General features: G+C 33.5%; 2 protein-coding genes across 3 annotated transcripts; one reads left to right on the top strand and one right to left on the bottom strand.

Moving 5' to 3' along the window:
- Window positions 1-1,649: 1,649 nt before the first annotated feature.
- On the bottom strand, window positions 1,650-11,632 carry LOC131956839 (signal peptidase complex subunit 2-like). The gene is made up of 5 exons (XM_059321449.1): window positions 11,586-11,632; window positions 3,935-4,018; window positions 3,548-3,708; window positions 3,122-3,256; window positions 1,650-2,135 (listed from the first exon to the last, which is right to left on the bottom strand). Exons 1-5 carry the CDS (start codon window positions 11,601-11,603, stop codon window positions 1,949-1,951), a joined length of 585 nt encoding a protein of 194 aa, XP_059177432.1. The 5' UTR covers window positions 11,604-11,632; the 3' UTR covers window positions 1,650-1,948.
- A 180-nt stretch (window positions 11,633-11,812) lies between these two features.
- Window positions 11,813-25,199, top strand: LOC131956850 (intraflagellar transport protein 81 homolog). 2 transcript variants are annotated; one of them, XM_059321464.1, is made up of 16 exons: window positions 11,813-11,855; window positions 16,560-16,742; window positions 17,013-17,113; window positions 17,801-17,981; window positions 18,472-18,627; window positions 18,781-18,891; window positions 19,067-19,151; window positions 19,531-19,694; window positions 19,922-20,017; window positions 20,264-20,410; window positions 21,015-21,164; window positions 21,777-21,995; window positions 22,403-22,561; window positions 23,148-23,233; window positions 23,822-23,984; window positions 24,420-25,199. In XM_059321464.1, the coding sequence occupies exons 2-16, from the start codon at window positions 16,593-16,595 to the stop codon at window positions 24,516-24,518; spliced, it is 2,067 nt and encodes a 688-aa protein (XP_059177447.1). In that variant the 5' UTR covers window positions 11,813-11,855; window positions 16,560-16,592; the 3' UTR covers window positions 24,519-25,199. The 2 variants fall into 2 exon arrangements, with proteins under 2 accessions (XP_059177447.1, XP_059177446.1); XM_059321463.1 differs by having other exon boundaries at window positions 11,849-11,894.
- Window positions 25,200-26,335: the final 1,136 nt, after the last annotated feature.

Consider the following 26,335-nt stretch of genomic DNA (forward strand, 5'->3'; position numbering starts at 1 on the left):
TATAGATATTCTACATACATGTGAAATTTCTTCTGACAGAAACAGTACTTAAGGTATAGGCTTTTGAAAAACCAAAAGTAGAATAAGTTCTAGTTTCTGGAAATAACTGAAAAGTTGATACGGAACTACAAATTTGATATAATACTTATATATGAACTATTGTCAACATAGCTGAAATGGTACTCAAGTTATCGTGTTCACAGACAGACATGTAGACAAATTTGTAAAACAAGTTTTTTCCAACCCAGGGAGGTGTAAAACTACGAGATTTGGAAAATTTTGATTTTGTGCAAGATTACAATACTTTCTCTATAGGCCTACTTCATATATGAGAAAGTAAAAATAAACCCATTAATATTGTACTGCATTTTATTTCACAAAACAAAATCATGACATTGGGCAATGGTGGTAAGTTCTAATTTAGTGTAGTCAAAGCATCTCATGATCCTTTTACAAGATATAAAGAGTTTTCAAGAACATATTCACTGACACACAAAAGAAGGATATACACAACATGCAGCATTAAAATTATAATAAACCTAATATTGTGAATTGTTCTCCTGTAGCTTATACTATAAGCTACCATTTTATACTATAAGCTACCATTTAATGATCTAAAAGAAACCTCATTTAATGAATAAGTATATTGATAAAAGGTAAAAATGAACTCGATGACCATACTAAGAAATTTTGATAAAATGGCTTGAGGCACCTCTGAGATTTGTGCTTATAAGTATATGTTAACACACATTTTTACATTGTTATGTAAAAGTATATATATTTTTTTGTACAAAAAATATATAAGAAAAGACCATAAGCCAATATAAAGAAAAATGATCACCATCACCAAAATGGTTGCTAAATCATTAGACTGTGAAGTTTTTAACAGTTGTCTTAAAAGAATGGTCAAAAAAAGAATGTCAAGAAACCATCAATTCAAATTTACTTCATTCTATAACAGCACAGATACAAACATTATAGAACATAAGAAAATAATACATTTTGATTTTAAATGAGCATCAGTAAATAAAAACAGATGTCGGTTACATTATGAATTTTAATAGTGTTGAAACTGCTTGTTTTTTAAATTTAGAAAATATTTCTTTCATGCTTTAAAAAATCAATTCAATATTTGTTTAGATTAACTAAAATATCATTAGTAATACTTTTCAAAACTTACATTCAACAACAGCTTTATCTTTGGAAAAATAACTTACTTATGAGTCCATACAAGCAGATGTACTAAATACCTGGAAGGTGATGCAGCTTTGTTTACTCTGGGCCTATTTTTCTTTAACTTATTAACAGTGCAGTTCTTTTGTTAATATTTTGTGATAATTTAGCAAAGTCATATATTTATCAATAAAAAAAACAGGCAAAAACTGAGAAAAATATTTAAATTTTTAATGGTAATTATTATAAGCAAGATTTTATTTTCTGGTTGAATTATTTTCCTACATTATACCCTTTAAAAAATACAAAACAAATAAACAAAGGCAAAAATCAGCTCTCTGTATACTCTCCTATATATATATATATATATATATATATATATATATATATATATATATATATATATATATATATATATATATATATATATATATATATATATTGTAGAATAAGTGACTAATGGTTAACAGCAGTGACTTTAAAAAAAATTAACAAAGCAATGCAACGAAAAAAAAAAAAAAGACTGTTAGATCATATCAAATGAAAATTTTAAAAACAATAACCTAATTGTACTGGAACTTGAACTATATTCTAGAACCAATATCACACTGTAAACATCAATCAGGGAATCTATATTTTAAAATTATGTGGTCTTAACTTCAAAGATATCAATCAGAGCTATGAAATAAATAAATGCAAAAAGGCGAAATAAAATCCCACCCATACAATGAAGCCTCGAGTTTGATGCTAAAAGACAACAATGGAAATATAGATATTATTGTTTTTTCTTGTCATTAGACAAGTCTTGCTTCAATTTCTCAATGACTGGGTGAAACAAATCCTGGCAGAATGTGCCTTTCTCATCAAAGAAGTTGGCGACACACTTGGAGATTGACTGGGACCTCTCCTCTTGAGTTTTTCCATCAGTGTATGACATTGTGAGGTGGTATGTGTCATCATATCTGCAAGATTGGAATAAGTGGTTTTTACAAGCTTTTATTTAACTCACTTCCTCTGTCGTCAGTCTGTCTAGATCGAAACGCCGGAGTGAAAATTCGGACACTTCTACTTGACAGATACCATTCACAGTTGGCACGTGGGTCAAGACATGAAGACAATGCAATCTAAAATTAAATTTGACTTAATTGGAGGCCTAATTAATTTTTTATGAATTAATTAAAATTTGGACCGAATTAGTAGGCATATCTACACAACCACTCCACACGCGTCATCACGTTCAATAGCGCGTAGTCACGTTTCAATAGGCGCGCAATGGTTTTTAGTCATGAAACTCTATTGTAAATAAAAGCATGTAAAGTACTAAAAATTTTTTCATAAAAAACGTTGTAATAACAAGCTTTTATGTACTAATGCACTAAAAAGTAGAAAATAAATTATACACTACTATTTAAATAACTATAAAGAAAAGCGTGGGTCTCTTCCTAAACATTAGTAAAGGTATCCAATAGATACTACTTTATAGTTATTTAAATAGCAGTCTATAATTTATTTTCTACTTTTTAGTGCATTAGTACATAAAAGCTTGTTATTAAAACGTTTTTTATGAGATTTTAAAAAAATTATTATTCTGACAAGTGATTATTTTATATAGAAAGGTGTTGGAAACATTTTGTTTAATTTTCATTAAAAGAGTATACATTGGAAGAACAAGCACAGCAGGCTTAAATAAACTTTATAGTTAAACTGCAAACAGGTACAAGATAAAAATAATTCACTTGATAACTAGATAAGAAACCCTGTTAAAAAAAATTGAAACATAAAGCATGCTTAATAAATACTTGAAACAAAGATAATGATAATACGTCCTACAGACTCAAACTCAACATCCGAACTCGAGACTTTCGGGTTAACAGTCAAGCTCTCTATAATATGACCACACTGTCCCTAGCATACATCAATGCTGGTAGATAAAAAAGTGAAAACATACTTTCGTAGCGTTGACTGCAATGTCCATTTGTTGTCTGGCTCCATCCTAGCTCTGTCCTTCTCTAGAGCTACAAGGAAAATCCCTTTCTCAATGTAAGTCAGGTAGACTGTTAAAATGGCCATTAAAATAAAATATCTATGGACTTTGGTTAAAGAAGTTAAAATGAGTTGACAAAATTGATTTAGCTCAAGTAAGACTACTACTACAAAGATTGTTTTTGTATTGATATTTAATTTTTTTTTCTGTGCGAGTCATTTTTGTAAAATAAGCTTACTATTGATACCAGTGCCAAAATGGATAGAATAAAATATTTAAATCATGTTTATAATCTATACATAAGGTAAAAGCCTTATTAACATTCTCTAATCAACTACTTTATATGGTACATTTATAGAATTCAAACTGTGTATTTTAAAGAAAGGATACGATATGACGCAAATCAAAAGGACAGTTCTGGACAGAGGGAAAGGGTACAAGTAGTCCCACACAAGAGCAAACATTGCAAATGCAATAGCTATTGTACATATTATCAGTCTGCCATTCATAAGCATATGGCACTGCGTGTACCCCATTTTATCCACAAGAACCTGAAAATAAATTTTTAAAATTATTTTACAGTAATATTTAAGTAATATTTAAGAATAGTTTTTTAAAAAAAAAGTTAACTTTTTAAAAATAGTTTATTAAAAAAAAACATGAATATCATATTAATATACATCCATAATAAAGTAAGGTAACAACTGCATTTCACCTTTTATTTAAAAAAAAAATGTAATTTCTAATTGTAATTAACTTCGTTAAAACAAAAATTACCACTTTAGCAGCATCATCTAAACAATTTTTCAAAGCTCCAGAGTCCCATTTGTCAATTTTGACTGGTTTGTCATCAATTGAACCCTGAAACATTTTTCACAGATTTGCTAAAAGTCAACATACAAACAATAATAACAACCATTATCATCTCAAATAATTTGACTCTAAAAATATTAGTTTAGATCTATAGTACATATTAATGAGATATGTATCAGTTTACTCTGTATATTTAAAAACAAAAGAGGTGGGATTAGTTAAGATTGTTTTTCTAAATTTAACATGTTTAAACTAAATCAGGTTTAAACTCTAACCTAAACTAATAATAACAGGAAAACTACCTATAAAATTAATGTCTATCTAAAATTACACAAACAAATTGCTAAGAAAACTAAATCAAATCCTGGTTTGTATCGAAACATTTACAAAACTCAAGCTTTAAACAAGCAGAAATCCAACAATTCAACATAATTCAACAGTAATAAAATTATATTGAAACAAATGCAACTGAACCCAACTTGACATAAAACTCAGTCCAACTGGACATCATTTTCCCTTATTTACCCAGGGTATTAGTGACCTTCTCTGAAATGGTTATGTAAACATCAATAAACAATTTTATTTAGAATGTCAGCAATTAAACAACAATTTTAATAATTATGGTGTTTTCATTTTTTCAACATTTATTTGTAAATTCATAAAGCAAACAAAAAGAAAGTAATTTGTATAATTTTATCAAAAGAAATTATTTTTCAAAATGCAATATTTTGAAATTTGTTATTTTATATAAATAAATGTTAACTGAGAACTGCAATAACATTTTAGAATGGTATTAAAATGTATTTTTATTTATTTTAGTTTACATGAGATTGATCATATGAAATTTTTTTATATATCAGTAGGCTGTTTGGTTTGTCAACTTTCAATTTTATTGTATTATGGTCACCCTAGTTTTTTAAGTGCTTGTAAAAATGGCATCAATCTCATATTAATCTCATCAATTTTATCCCTAAAAGGCCTGGATGTGTCAGAGGTGACACAAAGTTGTTGTATCAAGGTATTAAATGATTTTTTTTTTTGTATCAAGATTATCTAATTAACTAATCCAATCTAAAATGCCATAGCTTATTTTCCTGAACAATTAAACAAGCCACAATGCCTGAGTTCCACAACTTTGAATATTTAATTTAAAAAATCTCTTGGCCTAAGATATAAACAAATGTGTGTTTACATGGAATTTGTTAATACTTTAATGTATTATTATCTATTCAGAAAGTGCAAATCAGCATATTATTAATTAAATGCCTACACATTTTAGATATATGTGGGTAGGTTGTAATGTATTCAATTGGTAGTATTTATAACAAGTAAAAATATTTAGTATGAAGTATGCAGGTTTTAATTCTGTTAAACATATCACATTTAATATAATAAAGTAGAAGTTAATAGAATGTTCTGACCTCAGTTTTCAACATGTTTTAAAAAAAAAAAATAACTTTGAATAAACTTGAAATTGGAAAATAACATTTAATTATTCAATATGATTTGCCATCCTTAACTTGTTGCAACAATAGTTCAACCTTCTTTACAGGTTTTCTACAGGAAGGCCTATTCAAATAATTATGTAACAAAATTTGAGGTTGTTGTGTAAATTATCTTATAGTATTTGTACTTAAAGCCTATTAAGAAGATAAAAATTGCATTGACGTTATTATTGTAAACCATATTGCTTTTAAAATTTGTAGCCTAAATTTACTAAAAAACACAACCACCCTTATTTAGATTTATACCTAAACACCCAAAATTTTTACAATTCTCAACAAGTAGGCCTAAATAATAGTTACTCTCACTAAATCTAAAATGCACTCAATTGTCAATTTGAACATGACTACTAAATAATAAACATCCATATTTAATCCATTAGGCACTAATTTTGAGGGTTTTAGCTCATTTTAGACTTAATTACTTAATTTAAAATTTACGAGCTGACCTGCAACATAGCATACGCCGCTATTTAGTTGTTTTATTTCCTATTTTTCATATTTTGTGAATACGACACTACCAATGCTGCGACTGAAAATATTTTGCTGTAAAACACTATCAGTAGCTAGTGAAGGATGATTATCTCCACCCTCACTTTCCACTCCTCTCCCCCATCCCCAGTGAAAGCAGCCATCCGTGACAATAGTTTACAGACGACAATCAAAAGATCAAGCAGAACGTATTATTACCTTCCCTTAGTTTCAAATCGTTTAAAAACTATATTATCTGCCCCTAATTCGACCCAATAGTAAACAGCCAATTAGACTGGTAGGAGTGGGGGTGGTAGTGATATGGTCTGCTGAACTTACGCCTTGGTGGTGTCTCGCATGGTCCCCATGAAGAGAATTATATATATATAGATAGTCACTAACAGCTATGATATGACACACCCCTCCATAACAACCACCCTTGTGTTTGAAGCTACAAAAAGCCATGAATCCGGTTTGACTTTTTAACTGGCTATGCACAAGAGTTCCTCACTAGTGAACACCAAATAGTGGTCACGTAGTTTAAAAAAAAATTTGGTTGTCATTTTCTTGGCCGATCTTATAAAAAAACAGCTGACAATATTTGATTTATTTTTTCATAGACTGATAAACCTAATAATGCTTCAGTATGGAAATCAATTTTGTACTACGGAAATTTATATTTAAAAAGTTCTAGTATTTTTAATGAAACCAACTTTTAAATATAGCCTTCATCCTCCAATGCAAATTTTGAAATGCTTTTCTGGTATACCGTATATATAGCCCTGCCACATATAGTTTGTTGTTATAAAGTGAAAACCCTGCCATTTGGATAGTGGTAAACATTTTTAAAAGTAATTTATAAAAGGTCACTGGAAACTGGCCAAAAAAGTCATGCGTCCGGTCTGGACGCCATATTGTTGTTAGCAACTGACCCCACCTCCAAGTTAGCGAGTAATATTACTAAATAAAAATATTTTTAATAGGCATCTTCTATAGTCTATAGGCCTACATTTGTGGCTTTTTTCTAGCCTGGCTTGTTGCTTAGATGGGTGGATTGACCTCTGACCCTGACAGTTTTCTGACGGTTTTTACGTTTATTTTAGGGGTCCTATCCACGACAAATGAAAAAACTGTTTATATAGCAAATTCTCATCATTATTTTAATGCAAGATGCTAATAAAATGGATAATATGCCTTAGAATTCCAGAAAAAAATAGCAAGATTTTTGGTTGTAAATAATGAGAGGATTTCTAGTGGAGCACTCTCCGTAAAAACTGAACAGCCGCCAAAAACGACAGACTAACGAGGAAAGAGGCCCGATTAACTGTAAATTAATATATAATTGATATATTTATCATGTATATTTACAGTATTATTGATTACTTTTTCCAAAAGTAGAGTAGAATTTGTAATGTATATTTTCCTTTACTAGATCTAGTTTTATTATCAACCAGTTGTTTTTTTAGCGCAATTTCCATTCTGGAGAATTGCGTTTATTAACTCGTCATTTCTGGGAATGGATGGATGAATGTATGGATGTGTGTCCGCAGCTTTAAGTCGTATCTCCTCCTCAATGAAGCAATATCGATGACTAGTTACAAAAACAATTATGTTAAGCAAGTTACGAGGATGAACATAGGCCATAAAAATTCCGGGTTTCTTTCATGGATTTCCCGGAAAAGCCAAAAAACCTCGGAAAAATGCAGTTTTTGGCCCATATCTCGGCAACCAGACCACTTAGCGACTTGAAACATGCACCAATCGATTCCTGCTATAATTTAGAACAATACTGCCGAAGAAAGTTTTCAAAAATATCCTTTCGTTTGGTCACAAAAATTTTTTTGAATTAATTAAAATTTGGACCGAATTAGTAGGCATTTTATGCAACCACACCACACGCGTCATCACGTTTTATAGCTGCGCCATCACGTTCAATATCTGCGACATCACGCTCTGTAGCTAGGCGCGCAATGGTTTTTAGTCATGTTACTCTATTGTAAATAAAACATGTAAAATACTGGAAAAAAAATTAATAAAAAACGTTTTAATAACTAACCAATGGTTTTACTAACCCTGCTGTTGATTTACGCTAAGACAGAGCTATTTTTAGATAACGTAAGGAAATTGCGCTAAAATTGTCACTAGACTTTTTTTAATTACTTGTTTTGTTATTTTCCGGTGAGTAAATAACCTAAGTTGACACAATTACCATGGCGGCATTTAAAAAAGTATGTACACAAGTCCACGACATCCTGTTATGCCGGTCGAGGGGCAAGAACGTGGTTTTGGCTGTCATTTTCCATTCTATGATAATTTTAAAATTCTCTCTTTTCTCGTCAACTGATTAAGCTAGATATTTAAATGTGGTGTCAAATGTTCTCTTAAGGAACTTAATGGTGTATTTGAAATAACAGAATATTTAATTTTCAAAATCCGTAATTAAAACTACTATTTTCCTTTATGACTTACACTTTTAGTAAACTTTTTCTTTTTTGATCTTAATATTAGAGTTGAAAGGTATTCCATCACTAACACAATTTAAGTATATGTGTCAACTGGTTATGAGCCATTTAGGCAGTTGACTCCGATTTCAGCTTGCTTTTCTTTTTGGATTTGCTTTCAGTCTTTGTCCAACCAAACTTGGGACTTATTGGTTCAGCAACCACAGCTTAACCAACCTGTCCATGCCGACCTCCTTTTAGCAAACAACTATGAACTTTATCTGTGACTTATATTAAATATTTCCGCTCATCGTTGTCCCCACCAGCTCATCTGCCAGAGGGTTCAAACTTACTCTAGCTAGGCCAATGCAAAAATTTAATTTCAGTAAAACAATATAATAGTTACATATTTGGATAGGGACTGTCAATCTGATTACAGATCAGTTTGAATTTTCAAAATCTGACCATAAACAAAAATGTTATGAATTTTTTTGTCATTAAAAAACAGCAGTTTTTTCAGACAACCGGGGTAGACCCTGAAAGAGGAAAAATACTGGGAGGGTATGGACCATATTTTTAAGAGTTTTTCACTAAAAGTGGTATAAAAGCAAGCAGACTTCACCAATTGATGTCATTTTATGATATTTTGTAGATTTTTGTATGCCGAATCCAATGATGCTATTTTAAAAAGTGTCTATTGATTACATAACAGACTTATTTCATGGATTATGTAATACCCCCCTTCAATTTTTGTTACAACATCTGATAATCCGTGTGATAAGAAGTCATTCTTTAAATTAAACACTGTTTTAATCTATAATATGACATTTATATATGCTGAAGCTAATGGTGATATTTAAAATGGTCAAACATTATTACAAAACTACTATAGGCCTATTACATTGGGGGAAAAAGCACGTGTTTGAGTGCTTGACTGTGTGTAGTAGATGCTAGGCATTTTTTAAGTTTTCTGTGTCTGCTTAAACACGGAGGCGTTTATCACCATCAGTATTTGCCTAGACATAGTTCAATCAGACGTGGGTAACCAGGTTTTCTGACCAACAAATTTTATTGCCGTATTACGTAAACACGAGGCAAGATAGGCTAGTCGGCCAACCCGATGAACGTGTCAGACGAATATTATGTAATTTTAAAGACAAAAGTCTGGCAAGATTTCCTGATCTATGCCCGAGGGTTAGTAACATCAACTCCACAAAGTGAAGGGGAGGGAGGTGGGGTATGAAACCACCGCGAGCCGCTCGGGTACCGTACGGGTGTTATACAACATCAAAGGCGCCGACCCTCGGCTTGTCGCGTCACGGAGTAGTGGGGGCGGGGTGAGGCTATGGATGTTACGTACGGTGTTACATACCGTGTAGGATGGTCAGTGACTCCCCATACCCAACCTATCCCATTTTGGTCGATTTGGCAAGCTAGTAACCTCCACGTTGTTAAGGGTTTTAAAATTTTTTAGTCAACCGAAATAAAAGAGCGCGGGGTAAAATTAAATTTATTTTTTTACAGCCATTTTTACGAAAAAGTAATGTACACAATAATGAAACGTTATGCGAATCACATCAGCATCGTTAGATCGGGCCGGTTTAATATCTAAAGAAGATTAATTTTGACGAATAGTAAATAGTAATACTATTACAACTTTTTTTTTTTTTTTGCCGTTTCAATGGTTTAAGACAAAGTTATGAAACAGCCTGTCTACTTAAATATAAAATAGCAATACCCGACGAGTCAAACACAGGAACACGTATCTATCTTTAGAAATTGTTTATAGTCTCATCCAATCGGATCAACCGCATAGCGTCACGTGACCACACACTCGACTGTGCTACACGATGTGTAGATCAAGATTCCGTCGGACAGCGGCCGACGCGTTAATTTTTATTTTCATTTGATTTTAAAATGTATGGACGGCTTTATTATGAAGTGTTATAATACATGTCATACATTAAAATAAACGGCGGGATTACAGCTCAAGGTTCAAATGTAAAATAGGTACAATAATAGACCGGGAAACTTAGTTCAACTTTGCGATCCGATATCTCCCGAAGTATTAAACTTATTTTGACCACGAACCTTGAGCGTTGTACGTCTACATTAAATCTGTTCGTCTGCCAAATTTGATTGTTGTAGTACGTAAACTCGATACGTCTATAAAAAAAATTGTAGCGCGCCATATTTAAAACACAGCGATTCGAAGCACAGCCGAGCGGTTCAGTCGGACAGCGGTCGGCGCGTCATGTTTTGATTTTCGGTCCACTTCAAAGTCTATAGACGTCCTTATTATAGGGCCTAATATGACATATCATACATATAAATAAACGTAGAGATTTCAGGAATACAGCTCAAGGTTCAAATTAAAAATCGGTTCATTAATAGCCCAAATAACTTAGTTCAACTTTGCCGTTCGATATCTCCAAAAGTATTTAACATATTTTCCCCAAGAACCTTGAGCGTTATACGTGAACATTTAATCTATTCTTCTACCAAGTTTCACTGTTGTAGTACGAAAACTCAAAGAGTCTATAGACTCTAAGTAACACCCCTCTTTTAAAAAGGTGAAAAAGCCTCCCCTCTAATCGGCACGTCGCCGCGGGGGGTAAAAAATGCGATTAAATCGGCGATTTCTTCAACGTCTGAAATAATAAAGAAATCAAACTTATACAGTTAAAAAGGTTGTTCAATTACGAACAGAATGATGTATAACATGTTAACATAAACACAATAAAAGCATGCAAAAAACAGAGTTAAACATGCAGGGGGTAGGGAAGAGCCGATTTGTCCGATTTTCTCGGCAGCGGCAATGGCCTAGCTACTTACTCAGTACTTGCAGGTAGGCAGCTTTGCCTAATAATTCTGCGTTAGGCTTATCTATGTATGACTATGTCTAAACATACTCACTAGGTGACTAGCTCTAAATTCTATAACCTAGAGCAAGCTTGAACTAGGTAAGTGATGGTGAAGACTGAAGAGTAGAGTCCGGTGAGACAGAGAAGTCAAATAGTCAATGCAGCAAAAACCAGTACCACCCTCTTAAATTTACAAAACATGTGCGCAAATATATCTTACAAATAAACTTATCGAGCAGAGTCGAATTATGAATAGAAATTATTTCCTTTGACAGCAATAATTAATAATTTAAGAGTAAAAATAAGGAAACAGCTGTCGGTTTTGTAACGAACTTACGTTTCTGGAGGGAGCCATTTTGACAGGAAGTACACGTAGCTAACAATGTTTTTAAAAATTTATAATGTAGTTTAAGTAAATAAAGAAAAATATAAGATTTAAACACAAATTTGTTTTAATGTGTTCATTAAAATAATAGGCTAATGGCTTTTAATAATTGCATTAAATCTAAATAATATTTTATGTGTATTAAATACAGTTGTTTTCTTAAATAATTTACAATTTTTAAATTGACTTCCGGTACTTATGGTCTAGCATTCTTCTGCTACGGTAACATAAACAATAATATAACCGTTCACCGGTTTTCATGTAGATCTATTAAATTTTAGTTTCTGTTCTTTTGTATTAGTATTATTATCAATAGACCTAATCATGAACATTCTAGGCTAGATCTAATTGTGCTGAGTTGATAAACGCAACAATTGTCAAAGTAGATTTAGATCTAATCTAACTAACTAAACTTTTACTAAACTTATTATTATTAATTAATAATTAGGCCTAATTACTAATTAGTAATTATTAATAATTAACCCTCTTATTGTCTTAAGACGACTTAAGACGTAGCTTTTTTAGAGAGCCGGTGCCAAGAAGACGGAGCCTACTTTCAAGTTTTGCACTTGCATCACAAAAAAATTTTGAAAAAAATAAACTAGGGTAAAGGAGGGCGTTAAGAGCCGTGTGGTATTAAGCCCCAATCAACACCCCACCCCCACAAAACCCCCAATAACACTGCTAATCTACTTCTGAGGTAACAACCACTGGTGTTCTTTGATAACAGAGAAGCAGAGGATTCATTTTATGTAATTTATGACTCACTTGGTCCAATAGGGAGAGGATGAGACAGGATTTAATCCCACTTCTCTTTCCCTAAAATTTCTCATCTCCATAAAACCATTTTGTGAACTTTTTTTCCAAATAGACATAACTTGGGAAACTTTACTTTGTAATAAACCAAATGAGTTTTTCAAGCCCATTCTTTGTTCCTGTATTAGAGCATTGGTTGTTGTACATTTTAACACTATTTTTATAGCTATGGCTAGAATAGTTTTATTTTGGTGAATTTTTTTTGCACAGTGATTGTTGGTGCCAAAACAAAATGGCCGACATTTGTCCCATTTTACCATGCTATAAAGTTTTTATCATTATCAGAGTAAAACTTGACTGATCATTACCATAATGGTTTTATTTGTTAGATAATAACCAAATCTACATGAATACATTAATTTTGTCCACTAGCTTGCCTGTTTAGAAAAGTTATAACAGATACTGTTATGTGGCTCTTGAAACCCTAAGTGCAAGTTTCTCATTTATTAGACCACTGAATATGACACTGGTTTAGGAATAGTTAACACAAAATGTATTAATTGTTAAACAGACTTGTGTCTAAATGATAGAAATACAATAATACCACTGCTCCCCCCTTACAATTTCTTACCCCCATGATACCCAGCCCCCACCAGTTTCTGGCCCACTATAAAACTTCATCTCCTTGTAGGTAACATGGATTACAGTTACAGATCTCAGACAATCTGGGGTGGCATGTTATGTAATATAAGACCTTCATGGTCTAGCAGGGTGGAGACCAAAGAGGAATCAGTACCACTGCTCTCCCCTCACATTTTCTCACCCCCATGATACCCAGCCCCCACCTGTATCTAACCCACCATAAAACTTCATCTCTTTGTAGGTAACATGGACTAAGTTCTTAGATCTCAGCCAACCAGAGATAGCATCTCCTTATGTAATTTATGGCCCTCAGGGTCCAGCAAGGAGAAAACAGGGGAAACCAGTACCACTGCTCTCCCCTCACAATTTCTCACCCCCATGATACCCAGCCCCCACCTGTATCTAACCCACCATCTATATACTACTAAAAGTCAACTTTGTTTACATGTTTGAATATTTATTTTTTTGTTTTTTTGTTTGTTTGTTTGTTTGCCTGATCAAGTATCCTGATATGTTCGGCTCTATCTGGAGAGCTGTAAAATAGTATGTAGGTAGAGAATAATTTTTTAATGCAGACAGACTGTTAATCACAAATTTATTTAAAGACGTTAATTAATTTATTGATTTATTCATTGTTAAATTAACCGTATTTTTTAAAAAATGTTAATACTTTGAATAAACTTTGTGGGGATAGTGACGTCCCTTGATAGTGACGTCAGAGTTTTTTGTTGACTCTTTAGTACAATAAAATGGCGGCGTCTATCGAAGAAAATTGTGTTCCCATTCCAAAGTTTAACGCGTTCTAAATCTAATTTGCTGTCGGTCATAACTTTAACAATACGTCCGTTTGCTGTATTTATTACGTTCCAACACTTATATCAATTTTCAACTGTCTTTTTTCATTTAGTTTTACAATAAATTTCTCTAGATCTAAAGATCAGCTGTCGAAGGAAATTTATGAATCTAGCCTAGATCTAGATGATCTAGATCACTAAACTCAATGTAAATTCTAAATCCAGACTTAATGTAAATTCTACATCTAGAATCTATTTCAGGCCTTAATACATCTAGAATCTATTTCAGGCCTTAATTATTTTATATAAATCTTTGTTTGGCTAATTTAAGATAAAATTTAATTTGAAAGTTACTACTTCTAGACTAGACGCTCGAAATCAAGTTGCATCAAAGTATAGTATAAAAATTCATTTGTGACGTCAGGAGTAAATAGCTAAGTTTGTAGCGTAGTCCGCTCTCATGCGAGTGGTACAGGTTCTAGACCAATATGTCAATGATATTTTTTTTCAATTTTTTTTTTTTTTAGATGTTAATGATAAAAAATGATTTTTTTTTTCAATTTTTTTTTTTTTAGATGTTAATGATAAAGTTGCCTATCTGAACTTGGCAGGATACAGGGCAGGTGAAGTAGAGTTCATCTGTTTCTTTGTCCTAACCATATGAAAGGATAGTGTGGTCAGAGACATGCTCGGCTGGAATCGTTTTTTAAACGATAAAAACATGTTGTCTGAGACTTGGCGGGACACTGGGCAGGTGAAGTAGAGTTGAGTAGGTCACATGTGACGTCAGTATATGAAGGGATAGTCCGAAATCGGTGTTTTCGGTGTTTTTAAAAGATAAGAAACATATTTTTGAATGTGGGCTGTTTTTGTGACGATAAGTGACACTGCAGTAGCGTAGCGAGGAGGGGGGGGGGGCGGGTGGGGAGGCGGGGGGGGGGGGGGGGGGAGGGGAGGCGGGGGGGGGGGGGAAAGGGGAGGCGGGGGGGGGGGGGGGAGGGGAGGTGGGGGGGAGTGAAGGGGGGGGGCGGGGGGACGTATGTTGGGGCGCCAAAATGGTTTGGAAAAATAAATTGAAAGGTTGAGGGGGGTTCAAATCGAAAGTTTGAGTGGGGGGGGGGGGGGGGGGAGGGGGTGCACATCAAAAGTTTGAGGGGGGGGGGGGGTTGAAAATCGAAATCTTGGGGGGGGGGTTAAAATCGAAAAGTTTGTCCCCGGGCGCCGGGAAGGCTCGCTATGCCTCTGAGTGACAGACGTGATGTTTTTTGATGGATGACCCCCGAAACCCACAGTTATCCAAGGGATGACGGGTATTCTAGTAAAACTTATCTCTTTGTAGGTAGCATGGACTTAGTTCTTAGATCTCAGCCAACCAGAGATAGCATCTCCTTATGTAATTTATGGCCCTCAGGGTCCAGCAAGGAGAACAAAGGGGAAACCAGTACCACTGCTCTCCCCTCAACATTTCTCACCTCCATGTCATGTTATGTAATGTATAGCACACATGGCTTATCAGGGGAAAGCATTAAGGCAGATTAGTTAGTACCACCCCTTTTTACATACAAGAATGTTACCTCTGGACAGCTACACACTAGTATATTAGCTACACACTAGGCATACTAATGTGCCTACTGTAAACTACTAGACTTTAGGGCTTAGGCCCTATGTACACCTGCAATTGTATCAATTGTAGACTGGGCCCATTGGGGCCTAGTGATAGCTAGTATCAGTTAAAGTGTGTGTATACAGCATTAACTATTTTGGGGTTAGAAATTAATTATTTTTATTGCGGAGTTAGTCTAAACTAGGAGATAATACTTATTGCCCCATTGCCCGGCTCCTTTCACCCCAAATGCTGATTTTGGGGGTATGACAATAAATGTTCAATTAAACCCATTTAAAGTATATTTAATACACTTTGTTATTATTTTTATATTGTGTAGGATATGTTAGAATAATTGTGCCATATTTTCAATACTAAAAAATTCTTAGATTAGTAGAAATCTTTAAAAATGTACAGGTGCTAAAAAGTGTGGCTCTTAACGCCCTCCTTTACCCTAATTATTTTACATGCATAAAAATATAGATTCTATATTATTTATTAGGAAATTGAATGAGCTAATATGATTTTTATAAATCTAATAAAAATCTCAACATATATATATGTGAGCTTTCTGATTTGCATAATTTATGCACGAAAAAAATTTGACATCACTAAATTACAGTAAATTTGTATAAAAATACGTTTTTTCTCTCTGTACTCTGTAATGCTAATCTAAATAATACACAAACATCTATTCAATAATCTGAACTAATTTACTGATTATTATTTCTACATTAGAATTTCTAAGTATATTTTTAGTATATTTTGATGACTGGACTGTTGGACAAAAAAATTTACGATAGGACTCACGGCACAAAAAAAATCGATAAAAAACAAAAAAATGAGGCAAACTTTCAATGGAAGTCGCCATTGAAGTGCTAGATATGTACTATAACAGTTAGAAGCAATCTGATTGGCTGATATCATACTAGAAAGCCAATCGCGTGGCTTCTACTATCACGGCTGAGACCCGGCCAATAGATCGGCCGGTCGTCTTTTTGGCTATAAAACCGGCGGCCGATAGATCGGCCCGGGCGTCTCAAGAGGGTTAATTATTAATCTACAAATAAATTCTAAAAATATTTGTTGTTGCATTCTGAAAATGCTAACAGATTTTTATCTTATTTTCAGTATGTTATGAAGTGTTTTCAATAAAAATTGAAAATGAGCTTGAGTGAGCAGATGAAGTTTATTGTTCAGGAACTGAACAAGGAACCATTTAACAAATCGTATAACCTCATATCATTTGACTCCCTTGAGCCTCTGCAGTTACTGCAAGTTTTAAATGATGTCCTGGCTATTATTGACCCTAAGGTATTTAATGATTAATTTGCGCACCTGCACAGGTGTGATAAAAATATTATTTGTATAGTTGTGTAATAAAAATAGTATAACCTCCCTTGAGCCTCTGCAGTTATTGTAAGTTCTAATGATTATTGTGTGCACCTGCACAGTGTGTTAAAAATATTATTTGTTTAGATGTGTACGCCTATAATATTGTTTTCCATGTTTACCCCTATATGTATTTTAATTTTATTTATTGCTTGTATGTTGAACCTTATAAAGTTCACCTGTTTATGTTAGCAAAAAATGGATATTCGTGAAGAGGCACCAGATCAAACAGCAGTAAGGATTTTCCAAGTCCTGCGAGTCCTGAAGTACAAGCCTCCTGATCATGTTAACATGTAAGTGATATATGTATTCTGGTATGTTGGGTTAACCATACCCAGCCACAAGATTTGGGTAGTGTTTAAGTTTTATAACACTGCCAAGCAGCATGGTTAAAATTACTGGTTTGGTGAAGCTAATCCAAAAATGTGATATTGATCATCTTGTTATTGCATTTATTGTAATTAAATATTTAATCTACACTAGACTGTTTAAAAGTAGTTGGATATTATATTTTTTCCTCATATTTATTGCTTATAATCTGACAAAAGAATTGTCTTAATTTTTGTTGATCACTACTGGACTTTGCCTTGTTTGATCTACATTATAAAATGATATCATAGTCATCATCTTTCATTTTATTACCCAAAACACATGGTGCCGCCACAGAAAACTCCCTCCACTTTTGTTAGTCAACTGCAATTTTCCTGGCAGTCCGCCATAATTGTGCACCTCCACGTCTCCCTTGGGCTTCCTTCCTTGCTTTCTTTTTCCTTGAGGCTTCCAGTTTAGCGCTATTCCTGTGATATGATAGTACCTTCATTTAATCTGGCTTTAATGGTGGCTTAACATTATTTTAATAGGAATCGACTGGTGTCCTTTGACCCTCAGCGTATCTTAGAAAAACTTTACATTACAGTTATAATGTTATTAAAAAGTAAGTCATTGTGAAAAAATATTAAACAGTTTTTAAAAACTTTCAGGAGCCAGTTCCGGGCAGGAATTGTGCAAGGTGAAAAACCTATACTTTTCCCAATCCTTGAATGGCTGTTACAGAAAGTTCCAGAACTCCAGAAAAGAGCTTACCTTGCAAAGTTCCTTGTGAAGATTGAAGTACCAGCTGAGATCATGCAAGATGAAGAGGTTAATGGCATTTACATGCAGGTAAAGCAAATACATGTTTTAAACAGCGATATCAATAATAAGTTATTTAATATTTATTTCTATTACACTTAAGGTGTGGGTGGCATGAATACTACTGCCAGTGTATAAGGTACAACAGTGCTTACTGCTGTATAATTTAGCTTCACTTTGTCATAAAACATCTAGTATTTTATGAACTATCATTTTGAGTTTTACATTGCATTGTCATTTAATAATTGGCTTAACAGCTATTGTATGTATGTTATATTTCTATTTACAATATATGAATTTGAAACATTTTATACAATGCTTAATTTACTAAAAGGTTAGCCATACCTAAGGATAGCATATGTTCATTATTAAAGTTGGTTTAAACTAAATAATACAAGTATGAACTTCTAACATAGGATCTCATTTACATACCATTAAATTGGGTGTAAAGGGGAACAATTTTAAAAAGATGTGTACCATATGATCTACTAGTACTTAAAATGCTAACTTTTTCAAACAGTATGAAGAGCTTATGGAACAGTTCAAAGAACTGCACAAACAGTTTGACCAGTTAAAAAACTCAGGGTTCAGCACTTCAGAGATCAGGAAAGACATAGCTAACATGGAGGAAGAAAAAGAACAACTAATAAAGAGAATAGAAAGACTAAGAAGGAAGGTATGTAATTGGTTAGATTAATGACAGAATAAAAAATACTGTATTAGCTTAAAGGATAACGAGAGATAGCTTAGAAACTTCGTGGTATACCAAGAAAAATAGGGTAAAGACCATGATATAGTTTAAATTTTAAATTTTGTTCTATGTCAACAGGTTGAATCCCACCCCAACTCTACAAAAATGATGACGGTTGCCAAAAATTTGCGCATTGAAAGAGATAGAGAGAAGAAACTGGCAGTACAAAAACAGGAGCAACAAACCACGGTATGTTGAGAAAAACTTTTCTTCTAAAATGTATTTTATTTTCTTAAATGGTAAATTTAATCAAGCATTTTAATATGTTTTAGTCTATGAGACTTATTTTTATTGTGACTATATTTGTATCAACTACATATTTACAACCAATTTTTAAACCTAAAAAATGAATTACATTACCCAGATAACCCATTTAGAACAGAGGATCAAACGTCTTGAGGCCCAGCTAAGGGACATGAGACAAGCTAGTATTGGAGCAACACCCTCATGTGAGTACAGAAATAACTTTATAAAAACAAATTGCTCCTTTTGTCTTATTTAACAGATGTTGCATGAACTTCAAACTAAATTCTCTTTAATATATTATGTAATTACAAGCTGACCCGCGACATAGTATAAGTCACCATCTTGTTGTTTTATTTTCTGCTTATCAGCAATTCATAATTTGTGAATTCAACACTATCCCTTCCCGCCCTCCCTCCCACCCTTGGGGTGAACCACAGCTCACCTGACAGGTGGGGATGAGGGTGGTGGCTAAGCTGCGTAGTGTTTTCTATGGTATCCATGAAGAGAATTATATATATAGATTATTTCCTCTATTTAATAAAAGGAGATATCTAAAATAACACAACCAAAACTTTCTTTTAGCCATGATACAAAAACTAGAGGAAGAAACAAGAACAAATGGCTTTATTGTTAAAGAGCAGTTGCCAAAAGACATAACTCAGAAGAAGAAAATGATACAGAATCTTCAAAAGGTTGTGTCAGTTCAGGCCATGGGGAACGATGATCTCTTAGAGCTAAATTCAAAGGTAACAGGGATTTTATATCGCTCATGTTTTACTGAGGAAATAAACTGATCTTCATTATATGTAACAAACATATCCTTTTCATTTATAAATTTCTTTATCTTTCTTGTTATTTTATTTAATGCAGTGTCTTTAAAAAAATTAATCCAATAAAATTTTATCGCTATTAAAATTAACATGAAAAAAGATCTAATAGTTTTCATTCAAATAATTGCTTGTTTTGTGCCTAGATCTCTGAGTTGAATGCTGAAGTGAACCAGTTGATAGAAAAAAGAATGAGAAGTGGGGAGCCAGCAGATGACAAACTCTCCCTCTTTAGACAGCAAGTGCGCCTGTGTTTATTCTCATTATTTTACTTGATTTAAATCTAGTATTACTTTGTTTTACTTTAATTTATTGTTCATAAGAGCTGTTAGTTCTTGTTTTACTTAGTTTTATCTGGGCTGGAGATATTACCCTTCAATCTCATTTTCTATAGGCTGTTAAGTCTTGTTTTTTAGGCTGTAGTTATCTCCCATTAGAGCTGTCTCTTGATTCATTTAGTTTGAGCTTTTAACTCTTGTTTCATTTAGGCTGGCATCATAGCCCACAAGAAGCTGGGAGCAGCAGAGACATTGAGGTCTATTAGGGATGAGTTCAACCACATACAGCGGGAGCTAGAGCAGAAAAGGGATGTGGTTAGCACTGCGGAAGGGGCAGAAGTGCTGAAAGGTGAAGATGTAAGTCTGAATTTTATTTGAAGCCTTGTTGTATTTTATGAGGTAAATCAATAATAGATTACTTGAAGATGTGAGAGCATAAAAGAGCTTACATTCAATAGTACCAGGTAGCATTTTGTTCTGGCAAAGGCTGGTAGTGCCCTAGACAGTTAACTAAAATGTCTCGAGTTTGAATCTGGGTTTATTTAGTAGAAATTTCATTAGTCCACCCAGCTCTTATAAATACCTAACTTACGTTAGGGAAAGCAAAGTTTGCTTGACATAGTGTTGACCACACAATCCCTTTATATGCTGTGGTCACAGAAACAGATGAACCCCTACTTCACTTGCCCCATGGATGGGCAGGTGCAAAAAAGGAACTTTAGTTTACCTTTTGTTCTAACCCAAATATTGGGATGTGTTGGAGAGCCTGTGATTGTCAACCTGAAAATGTTGTGTAAAGTAAACCCCCTCATCCGCCTTTTAGACTTTTTAGCTTCAGTTTGAACTCAAAACCCTTTTATATCCAGTTGTGCTTGCTTTCCATTTAAGCTGTACACAATTTATTTTACTGCTGTCAACTACTAGCCAAGAATGACAGTAATATATAATGACCTCCCCACAGTTCAAGCGCTATGTGAACAAGCTGCGCAGCAAGAGTACAGTTTATAAGAAGAAACGTGCTGAGCTGGCTGAACTGAGGGCTGAGGCTGGTGTGTTGTCAAGGACTGAAGAAATCCTAAAACAGCGCAATGAGCTCATCAACAGACAACTGGTATGTCTTCTTAACAAAATTTTAATTAATTAATCGTCTGTTTGATTAATGGATGTATATATTTGGTGTTGGAGTGTAGGGTAATAATTGTACTGCGATTTGGTTGTTGTTGTAGTGTTATAAGACAAAGGTATTATTATTTTCTGACTGTTGTTACTTAGTAATTGTCATAGTAATTGTCATATGTGAAAACTGGTGTAATGTTAGTGGTATTGATGTAGAATGATGTGTTGATGGGTAATCATAATCATGGGTAATCATATGTGGAATGTTTGTATTGTTAATAGCATTTGTTGTATTGTATAGAAACAAATAAATGAGAGAGCATGGTGGAGTGGTAGAACACATGCTTGTTAACCCAAAAGTCATGAGTTCTATACCCATCTTTGAAACTGTAGGTCATCCCTTGACATATCCAAACCAGGTGGTGCGATGCACATGAGATGTGGTCTTGGGAAGAAGTGTAACCCTGGTGGTAACCCATGGATCACATGGCTAGCAACATATGTGAAAGAAATGAGATACTTCATCATGTTCAGATTGCATGGCCTTTTGTTAAGCTGGTGATGCCATATAGGAGATAGTAGTAATGCATGTAACATTGTTTCACAGTCAGTGCTGGAGAAGAAGAAAGGCGTGGCAGGCTACAGAGAGACACAGGAAGAGCTGGAGAAAGTCTCCAGCATGAAGAGTGAGCTGGACGAGATGAAGGGGCGCACCCTGGACGACATGTCCGAGATGGTTCGCCGACTCCATGCCGAGATTGCTGATAGAAGAAACACCTTAGCTCCCATCCTGCGTGAGATCAGACCTCTGAGGGAAAAAGTCAGAGTAAGCTACTGAAGTTTTGCTAACCAGCAATGGTAGCTATCATTCTTAGCCTTTTAAACAAAGTATTGCTAGTTATTGTGAGGCATAATGTAATGTTCTGATCATTTAAGCTTGACGGAGCTTGTTTAGATATTATTTTACACACATAAGCATCTTGTAACAAATACCATTCTCATGTTTACAGAAAATTAGATTGTATCATTATGTTAACAAAATACTTAATTTTATACTTTATAATTACCATTTTATTTTTAATCATCCTTTTAATCTAAAACAATTATTAATAAAAAAAAATAATTTCATGTTCAGTGATGTGTTTGTTTACTAAACAGCTAGTTTAAATAATGTAGTTTATTGACAAGTCACCTGTACTATCTGCAGATGTTATGTTGTATTTCATGTCACAGGAGTTGAACCCTGAGTATGAGAGCAAGAAACAGGTGTATGAGAGACAGCAGGCAGGGTTTGATAGCAACATGAGTAAACTACAGCAAGAGGTTAAAGGTTACAAGGAAGAATGCAGAGCTGAAGAGTCAAGATACCATTACCTTAACTGTATGATGAAGGTTAGCTGTGTAGTGTATTATGTAAAAGTAAAGAAAAGTTCCCTTTCAAACCTGACGGTCTACAGGGCAAGTTAAATAGAGTTCACTTGTTTCTGTGACCTCAGCATGTGTAGGGATCATGTGGTCAGTACTATGCCCAGCCACCTTTACTTACCCTAACGTGAGTTAGGTACCCAGAAAAATAAATTGAAAGGTTGAGGGGGGTGCAAATTGAAAGTTTGAGGGGGGGTGCAAATCGAAATCTTGAGAGGGGGGGTGCAAATCGAAAGGTTGAGAGGGGTGCAAATCAAAATCTTGAGGGGGGGGTGCAAATAAAAAAGTTTGTCCCCGGGCGCCGGGAAGGGTCGCTACGCCTCTGCTCTACCACTAGGCCACTCTGTCCCATAGTGTATTATGTGCGTGGCTTAAAATTTCATTGTTTAAGATATTTAAGTTCCAGTATGACTGATTTTACAAAGTCATAACAGATTTTTGTCCCCTTAATTCCTAATAGGAACAGTTTAGAAAGATAACGTCCTTTATTTTTGTGTGTCAGAAAAACCAGTTTAGCAGGATGTATACATTTATTTCTGTGTTACTGTCATAGATCCTGCAGGTCCAGCAAGCAAGAGTGGCCTCAGAGATGAAAGCCTATGTCTCAGCTGATGCACAAGAGAAGAAGAAAACTTTTAGGTACAGTTCTCTTATTCTTTGCTCTTTATTCAACTCCCTGTGGAGCATGTCATTTATGACATTCTTCCATGTTTTTTTTTGTGTTTTTGTTTTTCCATTTCAATCAACTTCAAACAATAATATTCCTGTGTTTTTGGTCCTCCTTATTTAGTTTCTATCAAAGCTCTCTGCTTTATTAAAAAATTATGATGCATTTTTTTTCATGGCTGAAACTGTGTTCTGATTGTTATTCTTTAAAGTATTTAAGTTGAACAAGTTTTGAATCAGTTACTAGCCAGTACTTTTTTTTTGTAAACTTTTGACTAGAGAGTTTGTAATTTGTAGTATTTTTCTGACTGATTATTAAAATTTAAAATAATGTTATTAATAGAATTTTGGTGTTTCCGTTGCAAGTGTTACCTATGGGGAGAGGTTACTTGCCTTTGAACAAATTATTATTATTTTTTTTACTTTCTAATCCTTGTTTGGCTTGTATTAAGAAAGAATAGCTCTGACATAGAATGCTGGAAAATGTTATGTCTTAACATTATGTCTTAAAAAGTACAGAATTTTCCATTTAAGTCACATTTTTCTATTTTTGTTCACCAGAGAGGTCTACTCTAAGAAGATTCAAGAACAGGAAAATTTGAGCAGGGGCTTAAGGGAGAGGCAGAAGACAGTACGAGAAAACCATGAGCCTAACATGAAACAGATGAAAATGTGGAAGGACCTTGAGAGACTGCTGGAGTGCAAAAAACAGTGTCTAGATCAGGTAAATAACCATCCAGCTTTGCTTATGTACAGTACAGGTTTTTATAACTTTGATATCTTTTGATTTAATAAAGGGACATAACCAAGGCTTTTTTTAAAAAAAAAAAGTCATGTTTTAAAAAAATTATTATAAACTTTTAAAAAAGTCACAAAAATAAAAACATTAATAGTAAAACAGAAAAAAGAAAACATTGGTATGTTGCAGCATAGATAAGAGTTATGATTTATCTAAAGAAATTATTTACATTTATTTAAAAAAAAACAAGCACACTTTATTTGAGTGAAATATATTCAAAACTCATTATTTCGTTGTGATAAAATATATTCTAATCATTACAACTACCAGGGAGGAAAGTCTTTTGTCCATTTAGAACAAAAATTTTAAACAACCATACGGATATCCCACTAATGCTGACTTTACTTGTTCTGTTTTCAGCTGTCCAGTATTGGAGCCAGCACTGGAGCCAATCTGATGATGGGTGGCTATGGTGAATCTGCCCCCACACTCCTGGAGGATGACAGGCTTGTTTTATAATTACTGCTTTATCTGTTCATTCACTTTTTAACAGTAGAAGATCTATTATGGTAAATGTTTGAAATTGCTGGCAAATTGCTAAACAGCATAAAAACAATTTAGTTATTTAAACTTTACTGTTACAATGCACACATTTATAATTTGAATTTGATTTCATATCGTAATTAATTTAAGAATTATTTTTTTCGCTTTCTCATTGTATCAACAAACACATGAAAATGTTTACTTCTTGAAATAGTAACAAAATATTTGACTTAATCTTAAGCTTGTTGAAGAAATTAATAAGTTCAAGTTAAGCCATATAAAGAGCCATCCATTATATTTTTTTTGTCAGTATTGGAATAAACAACATTAACACACTAAAATTCCTGGTATAAATTGCCTATATAAGTTTTCTTTTTGAAGAAAACAAACTTTGTGCACTCAACTGAATCCGTCCATTCCTTGATGACATGTTATTTAATTAGTTTTAAAATTTATATTTGAAGTAATTGTGTTGTTAAATTTAAACAAGTAATTTGTAATTTAAGTATATGTTTATTTTGAAACCTGCTTTTGCAGTAATATAACTAAGATGCTGGAATTTAAACATTTTGAAAATGAAATGTTTTATCTTATTTAACCATTACCAAATTAAATGATAGGATCTGATTATTATTATGCTATAGTTTTTATGAAAAATAAACTTCTGTGATATTGAGTTACATGTCTTTGTTGCCAAACTTTTAGTATGTTCTAAAGCTCATGTTTAAAAAGACCGTTTTATTATTCAGGTTTATTTCTGGTCATTTTTTTTTAAAGATTTATGCTTTAACTATTTATGGGAACGTGGGAGACAGTGTTTAATAAACAATAAATAAACAATTGCTATTTATTTTTACAGACATTCCAAACAGCACATTTTAGTGCCAGATTCAGGCTATTTTCTATGAATCCCATCACAATAACTTATCATTTCATTTCACACAGAGTTGTTTAAAAAAAATTTAGGTAGATATAAAGATGAGTTTATCTGCAAACAAAAACAATTGCACTTGTACATGTAACAACTACACATTTCAATAGCACTGAAATATTCCTGTTTTATAACAACTACACATTTCAATAGCCCTGAAATATTCCTGTTTTATAACTACACATTTCAATAGCCCTGAAATATTCCTTTCTTTTAATAACTACACATTTCAATAGCCCTGAAATATTCCTGTTTTTTTAATAACTACACATTTCAATAGCCCTGAAATATTTTCTAATAACTGGTCTGGAAACTTGTGCTAAGTTGGTTCCTTAGACTGACACTCCCGTGCTGTTTTTGCCTCCCCTGTTGTCCACTTGCCACTGGAGTATTCTCCCCTTGTTTTATTCAGACAGTACCTTGTTTCAAGTCCACATTCCTCTGTTGTTCCCTAGGCCTACATCATCCATTATTATACGAAATAAACGATGTATTGTTTTCTACCTTTTTTTAAAGGATTTTTAATGAAGTAAAAATAACGAATGCAATGACCAAGCGAGACATGTAAATAAACCCCCGATAAGGAGCAGTGATAATTAATTAATTAATTACGTTAGCATTAACAATTTAACATGGAGCTTTTTTACCTGTCTGATAAACACGCGCGTGCATAGCGTTGCACTTTATTTTTAGATGACATGCGATAATGAAAAGTTTTGGTGCATAGATGGTCGCTGGCCTGTTGTCAACAGATACAGTAGAATAAGGTGGTGGCTGGTTTAGTTTGAAAAATGTCGGATGTTGCCAAGAACTCTGTTTCATTTCCATATCTCATTTGGCTGAAAGACTTGCTGCATAGTCC

The sequence above is a fragment of the Physella acuta genome, unplaced genomic scaffold (genome assembly GCF_028476545.2).
Source record: "Physella acuta isolate Inbredline_101_S28 unplaced genomic scaffold, ASM2847654v3 ptg001179l, whole genome shotgun sequence".
NCBI lineage: Eukaryota > Metazoa > Mollusca > Gastropoda > Physidae > Physella > Physella acuta.

Excerpts from the sequence above, each read along its gene's own strand:
- LOC131956839 (XM_059321449.1), bottom strand. Across the intron at positions 3,257-3,547 it reads CTTTTGATTTGCGTCATATC|ATATTTTATTTTAATGGCCA; the intron begins GTATCCTTTCTT and ends CAAAGTCCATAG. Across the intron at positions 2,136-3,121 it reads TTGCAGTCAACGCTACGAAA|ATATGATGACACATACCACC; the intron begins GTATGTTTTCAC and ends CCAATCTTGCAG.
- LOC131956850 (XM_059321464.1), top strand. The coding sequence starts at position 16,593 with ATGAGCTTGAGTGAGCAGATGAAGTTTATTGTTCAGGAACTGAACAAG. Across the intron at positions 20,018-20,263 it reads TCTCCCTCTTTAGACAGCAA|GCTGGCATCATAGCCCACAA; the intron begins GTGCGCCTGTGT and ends TGTTTCATTTAG. Across the intron at positions 23,985-24,419 it reads AAAAACAGTGTCTAGATCAG|CTGTCCAGTATTGGAGCCAG; the intron begins GTAAATAACCAT and ends TTCTGTTTTCAG.